At 26.8% G+C, this 10,711-nt stretch overlaps 2 protein-coding genes across 3 annotated transcripts; both read left to right on the forward strand.

Moving 5' to 3' along the window:
* The first annotated feature begins 1,112 nt into the window (after positions 1–1,112).
* Positions 1,113–4,198, forward strand: LOC126834500 (signal peptidase complex catalytic subunit SEC11A). Its single transcript, XM_050566462.1, has 5 exons — positions 1,113–1,301; positions 1,423–1,532; positions 2,015–2,164; positions 2,834–3,011; positions 3,787–4,198. Exons 1-5 carry the CDS (start codon positions 1,254–1,256, stop codon positions 3,835–3,837), a joined length of 537 nt encoding a protein of 178 aa, XP_050422419.1. The 5' UTR covers positions 1,113–1,253; the 3' UTR covers positions 3,838–4,198.
* A 1,609-nt stretch (positions 4,199–5,807) lies between these two features.
* Positions 5,808–10,469, forward strand: LOC126834497 (uncharacterized). 2 transcript variants are annotated; one of them, XM_050566455.1, is made up of 8 exons: positions 5,808–6,059; positions 6,160–6,323; positions 6,460–6,613; positions 6,737–7,270; positions 7,350–7,417; positions 7,487–7,709; positions 7,930–8,038; positions 8,622–10,469. In XM_050566455.1, exons 1-8 carry the CDS (start codon positions 5,996–5,998, stop codon positions 8,815–8,817), a joined length of 1,512 nt encoding a protein of 503 aa, XP_050422412.1. In that variant the 5' UTR covers positions 5,808–5,995; the 3' UTR covers positions 8,818–10,469. The 2 variants fall into 2 exon arrangements, with proteins under 2 accessions (XP_050422412.1, XP_050422413.1); XM_050566456.1 differs by having other exon boundaries at positions 6,166–6,323.
* The last annotated feature ends 242 nt before the right edge of the window (positions 10,470–10,711 follow it).

Below are 10,711 nucleotides of genomic sequence, written 5' to 3' on the forward strand. Positions count from 1 at the left end.
TCCTGTTTTTTTTTCATTACAGGACTTTTTTTTTTTTTAAAGGTAAAATTGTTCATAATTAACGGATTGTCATATTACCTAATAGTCGTTATAATTAATAGGATGGGGGAAAATTTAAGTGATATTTGCAGTTTCGTAGTAAAAATATAAAAATATGAGAGTCGTTAAAAATATACATCGTAGGTGTAGGTACTACACTTACATGTGTTTTAAAATTTGTTGTGTCCAACCCTTTCCGAAGCATAGGATTAGTGTAATATGTTTTGTAAATCCAATTCCTTCGTATAAAAATAACAATGTTAAAACTCTTTTTTGAATTTTTGAAAAAATGTCTACCAATAAACATTATAGTTTCATTTACATTACTATAGTTTATACATGATTTTAAAATCACTGTAATAAAATTTACCGAGGTGGGTTTACTTGGATTATTCGAATTCAACAATTCTGTTATGTTGTGTCATTTTTATAAATATTATTATTTTGGCAATTTATCTTCGTCTTGCTTAACACGCTAACATATTATTTTGGTTAATTGTGGAATTTCAACCGATTTTAAATAAGACATTAATGTACAGTATAATTTAACAACAAATTGACAATTAATCAGGTAGGCAGCTCCTCTGCTATGTTTTATTTCATCTAATATAGATGCGAGGTACATTGTTTTTCGGTCTTCTGAACCCGAGACAACAGTTGTTAATTTTTATTTTAACCGGTAGTTTTAAACTACGTGTCGTTTCTCTGCTAGACCGAATATTTATTGTTGGTATATAATCGTTATGATCCAATAAACGACAAAACGCCGAACAACATAAAACATCACGTTCGATAATATTTCAAAAACATAATGTGTGGTTCGTCTATTGTATACGTTAATGTATTGCATTTGAATTTGAAATATATTACGAATTACCAAATATCATTTAGATGCTTAAGAAAATCCCACAGGCATAGACAAGACAACTGACAAATCACAAGTATACTCACAGGTACGGTTGAAAAAATGGAAGTCAGTGAACTACGCGACGAGATAAGATACGACCGGCACGGTTTGTGGCTAACTTCATATGTGTAAATAATCATAATATAATGACGTGGTTACGTTACGCGGTGTTCCGTGTTAAATATTCTTTTTAAAAAATATCATTTAGCTTAGACTTCCGTTCGGTGGTCCTCTTCGTTGTCTTTCTTTATTATTAACTTAGTTATATTATATATTATAGTAAAATAGTAACTTATACAACATCACCATGTTTGACGGGTTCCTAGATGATTTAAAACGCATGAACAAGCGTCAAGTAAGGACAACTATTGTTAACGAATTACACAAACAATATTGATTTCATATAACAATAATTAATTGTTAAATTATAAATACGACGTGTTAATTTAATATGATACTGTGTACACCCACTATAGTTCCTCTATCAAGTCTTAAGTTTTGGTATGATAGTTTCATCGGCCTTAATGATATGGAAAGGTTTAATGGTGTTTACGGGCAGCGAGAGTCCTATCGTCGTTGTTCTGAGGTATGTTTTTAAAATATTAGTACTTTTAAAATTTAAATTATATGATTAAAAAATTTACTATATACCTAATCATAAATCACATAAATTACCTTCTAACCCAATAACTTAGACTTAAAGGCCCTGTGAGCGATCACTCTGTCGTCCTCCGGTCCAGTCCGCCACTTCAAAAAACTTATATCATTTTGATAACTATAGTACTTGTACTTCAAGTTTCCTATTGAAAAGGATAAATCAACTTTTCAATTTAATTTTATACTTCAATATTTTAGACATATTTTTATTGAGAGTATTATACAATTTTTTATATTCTTACAAATTAATCAACTTAATAATTTAGTTAATACATGACCAAAATACCAATGTTGCTCCGCATCGAAGCTAAAAGATTATTTCTCTCTTTCTTTCTGAAAGTTAATAGCAAAAAGTCTTGTAACTACATTGTATTTTTATTTTTTATGTTATTATCTGTTTTTTATTTTCAGTGGGAGTATGGAACCTGCATTTCACCGAGGTGATTTACTGTTCCTGACGAACTACGAAGAGGAACCTGTTAGAGTTGGCGAAATAGTAGTTTTTAAAATAGAAGGACGTGATATTCCAATTGTACATAGGGTGTTGAAATTACATGAAAAGTTAGTTTTTCATGCTTTGAAAGCACATTAAAAAAACACTTAAGCCTAAGTAACCAACGTTTTAGTCGCAATTTCTTGCTAATCGTTTAGTTAACACCCAAATTTCCATCATTAAACATACCTACACAGAATGGGGTTTACTCGCTTTGTGATAATTTTAGAGCAAAAATACTTATAATGAAAATGAAAGTTAACAAGATTACTGGAAACAATTTTTTGATATAAACAATATTGAGCTTAAAGTTTAACAATTAAAATCACAATTTCTTACTTTTTTTAAATAGGTTCCCCTTTTTTCAAAATGATATTTTTAAAATCAGATATGACATTGCTTTTAAAATGTTGTTATTTTTCGATTTAATAATAGTTGTTTTTGCTTTAAAACAACCATCGACCTAGTAAAACGCATTTTGTCTAACCATGTTTTGATAAAATAATTATTGTAAATCACTGTTAAATATGTTGTGATAGTCCAAAAAATAAATTAACTGCTCAAAAAGAGTTTTAATTACTAAACTAATAATTAAAAAGTCAGGTAATTAAGTTTTTTTTTTGCTAAATTTCACCATTGTTTAGTGGGTGTTTAACAATTTTAGTGCAATTCTGATTATACGACTAGGTATTTTTTAATTTATGTTGATGATTTATTAATGATAATAATATTTTTAGAAACAATGGTACAATTAAATTCTTAACGAAAGGCGATAACAACAGCGTAGACGATAGAGGTCTATATGCGCCCGGACAACTGTGGCTTGAAAAAACTGACATGGTTGGTCGAGCACGAGGCTTTTTACCTTATGTAGGAATGGTTACGATTCTGATGAATGAATATCCTAAAGTTAAAGTATGTACTGATTTTTCATAGTCTTAAACATAAAATGATGTTTATTATTCACATGTACTATAATATTTATTAGCAGTTATCATTGTTCAAATGTATATTAGATATACATGTAATTAATAAATAAATTTATTTTGTTATCACACAATTAGTGGTAGTAAATCCAAATTTATAACATTAAAAAAAAAAAAATAATTTTCCTAGGGATTTTATTATTACATTTTAATAATAAATCAAATTTGGCTCTGGACTAAAGAAATTTTATTTAATAAAATATGTTAATATTGTACTGTGATATCATAGCTAGATGTTTTCCTTTTGAACATTATTAAAATGTGTTTTAAGAATTTAAAAGATAAACCTAAATTCTATTTTTGATTATTTTTTAAATACTTGTATAAAATTAAAGATTAATATTATGGATATTATGAATATTAATCTTTAAGTTGTATTGTATACTCAGTATGAGTACTATACAACTAATACATTTTTTTTTCACATAAAAGCATACAAATTTAATTTCTTTATCAATTATGATGATTTTTTGTTATAAATGGAAAATTGTTTTTAAAATAATTTATCATATTATCCAAAAAATATATAAACAAGTGACAAGTCATAGTATTAAAAAAATAGCTTCTATTACTATAAATAGACAGATAAATATGTATATATAGTATCTATTATATTATATATTATATTTTAGCTGTATTTATAAAAAATATTATTTCGATTATTTAATTAGTTGTAAGTTAGCACTCATAAATTTTTTTTTCAGTTTGCTGTTCTTGCTTGTCTTGGGTTGTACGTGTTAGTGCATCGTGAGTAAAGAAGAGACTGGATTAAAGATTACTAGTTAATCTTTATTACTTTTCAAGTTGTTAATTTAACTTTGTAAGTTGTGTTTTTATTGTGAGATAACTGTTTAATATACTTTTACTGTGGCCTCTCATCTGTTCAATCATTTCCTTTTTTTAATATTGTAAAATAAATATAATTAAAACGCAATTTTTCTCATTTTATATTATTATTTGTCACTGTTAATATTATATATTCTTTCAAATTAATATTTTAATAATAATATATTACCAAGAAATTGTTTATCACAAACTACCTATTGTATTTATTTTATTGTTGTACATATTTAATATAAATTGCAATTTTTAGGGAATAATATTTTTTTTGTTTAATTTGTTGTATTTACATTACTTATAAAAATATGGACAGTTAACTAAGACATCTAAAAATCAATTAAAAAGTTACATTATTAAGCACATGGTTACTAGTTGAAACTATTAATATTATATATTATAGTTTTAAAACTAATTTACAATAGTGTAAGTAAGTGATAGTAACTAAAAAATAGTTTAAGAATGTTTTCCTGCAAAATTAATTTGAAAAAAAATGTATCTCACTTTTTGACAAATAAGCTTTTGCCTATTATATTAAAATGAATTCTGTCCAATACTGCAGTATTTAGCTAGCATATTATTTGTTTTGATTTTTTTGTTTTGTGTCTAGATTATTAATTATTAAATGTATAAATTATAGTTATTTGATGTTTATTTATTAAATTGTCATGGATATTGAAATGTTGAAAAATATAAATAAGTGCATATTATGTGAAGTATAGTAAGTTTTAAAACTTCTTTTTGTTTTAAAATGTCACTCGAGGTTAAAAATGTATTTGAATACAGGACCGTTGAGACGGCTGATGAAGTCACTTCTTGCCAAGATGTGGTCGAAGTCATAAATGACGAGACGCATGAGCTAACCATGAAACTCAGTTCTTTCAAGCTGGCCTTTGTGAAGAATTATGCATACTAAAGTTAATGAAGTCTTTGGTAATAGTTGGAAAAAAAATCACTAATGTATTACCAAAAGGTTTTGGTATTGGTATATAATTTTGTTGATATACATCATTCGAGCTAACATGTGATGAGAGTCTACCGAATTATTGGAAGCAAAATAATTTCATACAATTCAATTAAATACTAAACGGACCATACACTTACTTTAAGGCAATAACAGATGTTTGCAATTAAGCATATAATCTACAAAAGACTAGAATGGGCTGTAGATAATATTATTGTTGACGACAAAATATTGGATCGTTGTAATCGTATATTCTTAGAAAGTCATCTGAAAATAGAAGAATAATAATTTTCGTAAAATGTCTCTTGTTGATAATTTTTTTACTAACCGATATATTTAAATACCTAGTGTGAAACATTGAGTTCTCAATGGTGTGAAGACTGAAGTTAATATTTGCACACAGGTACATCAATTATACCTATGTATAAAATAACAGCCTACTACAATGAGTAAAATATGTTGATAGACGTAGTTACCTATACTATACTGTATAGTGTATACACATTAAAATGTAAGAACATTTAGTGTAAGAAACTGAATCTATCTATAAAGGAAAAACTATGAATTAGAAGTAAAACAACAATATTATAAATATAATAGTAATTTAATTATAACCGTAGCTAAAAATTAAAAACGGTTGAAAAATTCTATTTTCCTTGTTTAAACAAATTGTATACAGCAAAGTGTTCGAAATATTCATTAGGAGACAAGCCAACAAGACTCAAGGCCGATAGTAAATTTATTATTATAATATGACGTGTAATATATTAAAACTAACTATGTCAAATGGGACTTTGGGTTTTAAAGTTTGGCGCCAAAATCAACTCAATTGGCGCTACCTACACATATTATATTTCCCCATTAAACATATGTACCGTGATAAGCCTACATTTAGATAACAACAAAACGCACCAGATTTACAGTATTAAATTATTGACAAACAGTAGACACTAGTCGCTACTCTAGTTAGCACTTAGCGTACGACGGTCGACAAGGTTTCCGTGTACTTTCTGAAAGTATTTTAATTATTGTTATTGTTTTAAAATTCATACTCGGATACACAATTTGTTTAGTTCTGGTCCGACAATTTTAGTGTATGTATACTGTTCGTAATGAACGAAAAGGTGTCTCTAATTTTCGTGCTCATTGCAGTTGTACAGTGGAGCTCTGCCGAGGGTGAGTCATACCTTTGTTATTTGCGCATTTGTATTATATACAAAGGCACGTATATACATACATATTAGAGAAATATGTTATTTAATGTGCGAATTTTAAGTTTTAGGTAACAACTACAAGTTGCTGTTGAACAACAACAGTCCGGTGACTACTGGTTCTACGGTAACTGTGAACGCTACAGTTGTCGATCAGAAAGGTGCGTGCGCTAGTGGAAAACTGACTTTCCGCTATGAAGACGATGCGTTCCCTGAACACAAATATTCAGTGAGTTTTTTTACATTTTAAACTATTATACTGGTTATCTATTGATCATTATTAAGTCGGTTATAATAATGTGTTGTATCATTTTATGTGAAAGTAACATATGACTTTGACTAATAAAACTCGTTTGATGTTTTAGATGCAAATTAAATCATGTGAGGCTATATTTCATGTGCCATTCGACAATAAAAACGGGCCGTCAACGTATAGATATCAAATAGATGTTCTACAAGAACTTATGCCTTTCATAAACTATCCTATCGCTAATGGCCGCGGAGACTTGATTGTAACTGGTAATTGTATATTTCCAAGTATAATAAATATTAATCTAAATTTAAGTAATTTACTTAAATATATTAGAATAGTAAAATATGTATGTATAATTTAATATTTTTTCTATACTTTTGAAAATTTAGAAAATTTGAATGGCCAACTCGAATTGTTCCAAAACAATACCCAAATTATCAAGAGCTCTACTCAAACTACTACTTATATATCTTCAGCTTTCGAGACTTTACAAAAGATTGAACTTAATAAAGCTGATTTTGATTACCTAAATAAAAGCGCTAACTCTACAGTAGTTCATTGGTTTGTCGATTGTGTGTACCAAGGAAACTCTACAGATTACTCTTTTGCCACCAACTACACAGTGTCGGGAATTCAGCATGATATTCTTGGTATTGTTGTGGCAACTATTGGAAATAAAACCACTCCAACTGAACCACCACCAGTAACGACGACTACAACAACTCCTCCAAATACTAACATTACAACTACAACACCACTTCCATCCCTCAAATCTCATATTAATATATCTCAAAATATTGTAAATAATTCCACTTACAATTCTGAATGCATCGAAAAAAAACCATTTGATTTACTAATGTCTGTTGCTAAAGTTGATGAAGATCAAAAATTTGGATACTTCAGTGGCTCAATTCTTGTTAAAGGTATTTATTATTTTTTGTTTTTCATAACCAATCCATTAGTATTACTATTACTCTAATTGTTATTGTTATTTATTTTTAGACCCGATAGAAAATTTTAGATCTCAAGGTAAAGTTTGGATTGAAGAAGGTGATATGTTTGATCTACAGGTAAATCAAATTAAAACAGTCGAGTTCTTTTCATTTGAATAAGGTAATATGTATAATTTTTGATACTAGGTGAATTGCAATGGGTCGGGTCCTTTCCGGTATTGTGCTCATTACGTACAAGGAATGTACAACGTGACCGGTAATGAATCTTGTTTGTTTGAAAGAAATTTATTGCAATGCCAAATGAATTTCTTCCATTTGTTCCGTGAACCTACTAATTATACATTAGTTATAATTTTGGCCAATGATGTATCAAAAGTTGTCACACCCATTGGAATCAATATTTACAAAGGTAATTTTTGTTATTGATTGTTAATACTATAAATGTAATAAGTGTTATAACTTCAATATAGTTGTGTTCAAATAGCATTGTATTATAAATTAAAGTGGTTTATTTGACAAGAAAAGTATTTGATTTATTTTTAGAAAATAATTTGATTTTAGTTGGTTATGATATTTTATTAAATTATATTGAAACACAATGCAATGATATAATATATTTTTATTTATAGTAAAAAAACAACCGCAAATATCTGTCATCGTTGTTCCTGTAACATTCAGTTCAATAGCTGTCATTATTATTGTGTTTGGAATCGCATATTATTTCCAAAATCGATCGAGGTACTTTTTTTTATATGTTAACTAGTTATTAGTCAATTGCTTTTTATCAAAAAATACTACACATTAGATGTGTCTCAAAAATAATAAAAATATACAGTTATAATAAAAATAATAAAACACAAACTTAAAAATGAAAAAAAAAAAGATTTATGTATAATATTGTAGTATAACAATACTGAAAATAAAAAATTTGTCTAAAAAAATGTATATAGCATGTGCTAGTATAATTAGATAAAATTTCTGTCAAAATTATATTTGGCCATAATTTGGATGATTCTTTTATTAGATTAAAAGATTTCTTAAACCTTTTTGGTCACTACTCATTTATTCCTATTTGTCACTAACTGTACTGTAGTGATCAAAACACAAAACCCGGTGATTTCTGCCTAAACATTTTCGCTTTCTAAACAATTTTTCTATATAATATTAATTTTTCTTATAAATACAAAAAACTTGAAAACAAATTTGAATGCAGAAAAATATTTCTTACATCATTATTAACTAAAACAATGGACTTACTTCTCTTGAGCAGTATAATTTAAAATTGTAAATATTGGAAATGTCATTATTTTTTTGTTTTTAGATATATGGTAGAAGTTGCCGATTTTGACTTTGCTAATAACTCGGACATGGAATGTAAAACATTCAGGGAGCGTTTACGAGATGCCATTAGTCAAGCTATTAATCGGACACAAGATTATTCTGAGTATGATGGTAGCGAAGAGCAAATCGGCGGTTTAGCTACACCTCAGAATCAAAAATATGGTAGTATGCAATGACCAAACATGACAGTCGGCCCAAATAAATGTGACGTTTAACTAAAACTGTTGGGCTGATTAAGAAGTAAACGATAAGAGTATGATTCAAAAGGAGTTCCTTTATATATTCCAGCTTAGTAACTATTGAATATTTGTAGCCATTCCAAAAAAGGTGATTTTGTTGAAATTTAGTCATAACATTTGTTTTTGCTAAATTCAAAAATCTCTGATAGACATCACAAGTTAATTTCGATATATTAAACAAATAAACTGTCTTAAATCGGCCATCTTATTTTTATCCTTACCTTTAGTCATTACTGTTACAAATATGTGTAAGTGTTAAGCTTTATTTATGTACAGAAACATAGTATGTTTATGACAGTTTAATTTATTTTATTTATGCTGTTAAATCATTGGTAAGATGAATTAGACTTTGTATACTTGAGAAATTTTATAGCTCAATATTAGCTTCAATATTTTGTTTTTACTTTTATATTTTTTATTTTAATTTAATTTTATGATATTGCTAATTTGTTTTTAACTGGCTTAACTATAGCTAGTATTACACATTTCATATAATTTTTTAAAAACAAATTGACCATAGCATACTGTATTCTTTTCAGCTTTATTATTAATTATTAAATATAATATATTTTTTTTATACTATACAACTTAATATATTTTCTATGTTACTTTTGAAGTGCTTTGCATAAAACTACTATTGTGCAATACTTTAATATCCTTTTTTACTCAAATGCAGTATCAAAATCTAATATTAACATTTAATTTAAATTATTTTCACTTTACTGTTTTTTTTTTCATAATTCCCAAAAATTCTAAAAAAACATAAATCATCAAGCACAAAACTTATTACAATAATTTATATGATTTTTATAATAAATGATCGTTTTCTTTAACAACTATTAAATTATGTGCCAACGCAATTAGTAAGGACAATATGCCACATTGGCAAAGACAATACTACAAATTGTTATACTTCTTTATTCCTAATTTTTTTAACAATTTTACTATATTATATAGTTGTTTTTAATTATGTTGTGATTCATAATGCAGAGTGTTGAATGTTGATGTATTGTTTTTACACGGAATGTGTATGGATAACTATTAGGTTTGTTATGAAAGAAACCTATTTACGTTAAGCATTCAAAAAGCTCAAACATTTTTATTTTCCCATATATTTATAAATTTGTTTTAATTGGAAGGATTTCTTATTTACCAAATTTTAACATTCAGTATTTATGAGCATATCTAACAACAATATTTTTACAAAATCTTTTTGTGACATGTGACTTTGCATTTCCAAAGTATAGTTTTAAAAATAGTTTAGAAGAATTCGAGTGCTGTATTATATTTTGCAAACAATGTTTTAGAAAGCTCCGAAATGGAATACCTCATTTATAATACTGATCAATATATTGTTGATGTAATACTTCAGTGGTGATTTTCACCCGATAAAATATATAACTGCAATAACCTTTACTTTATTTATTAATAACAATAGTGAACTACATTTATATATATTATTATTATATTGATATTATTATTGTTTAACCTTGTAAATAGATAATATTTGTACAGTGAAATATTTAATTATGTCCAATTTATACACTTAATTATTAGTATTAAAAAATTATAATCGCAAGATTTAGTGACTTAGGTTTTTATTTTATTTATACATTGTTTTTTTTTTTCATTTTTATTAGAAATAATGTTACCGATTTGTTAATATTAAATTATTTAATATAATTAACATGAATACCTAAAATATATTATTTTAAAAACAATGCGTTTTTTTATTGTTAGGTATTTTCCACCTCATTTTTTTCAATCGTATACAAGTTGTATAAATGAGTAATAGTTTTATTTTAAACCAACTACAGTTACTAAAGTGTTA

The sequence above is a fragment of the Adelges cooleyi genome, unplaced genomic scaffold, assembly GCF_023614345.1.
Source record: "Adelges cooleyi isolate 19-005CV unplaced genomic scaffold, UGA_ACOO_1.1 ACOO_flye_CR_arks_rails_tigmint_CR_PRNA_21, whole genome shotgun sequence".
Classification (NCBI taxonomy): domain Eukaryota; kingdom Metazoa; phylum Arthropoda; class Insecta; order Hemiptera; family Adelgidae; genus Adelges; species Adelges cooleyi.

Coding starts and splice junctions, on each gene's coding strand:
- LOC126834500 (XM_050566462.1), top strand. CDS start 1,254: ATGTTTGACGGGTTCCTAGATGATTTAAAACGCATGAACAAGCGTCAA. Junction 1,533..2,014: donor CCTATCGTCGTTGTTCTGAG/GTATGTTTTTAA, acceptor TTTTATTTTCAG/TGGGAGTATGGAACCTGCAT. Junction 2,165..2,833: donor GTGTTGAAATTACATGAAAA/GTTAGTTTTTCA, acceptor TAATATTTTTAG/AAACAATGGTACAATTAAAT.
- LOC126834497 (XM_050566455.1), top strand. CDS start 5,996: ATGAACGAAAAGGTGTCTCTAATTTTCGTGCTCATTGCAGTTGTACAG. Junction 7,271..7,349: donor TGGCTCAATTCTTGTTAAAG/GTATTTATTATT, acceptor ATTTATTTTTAG/ACCCGATAGAAAATTTTAGA. Junction 7,418..7,486: donor GTGATATGTTTGATCTACAG/GTAAATCAAATT, acceptor TTTTGATACTAG/GTGAATTGCAATGGGTCGGG.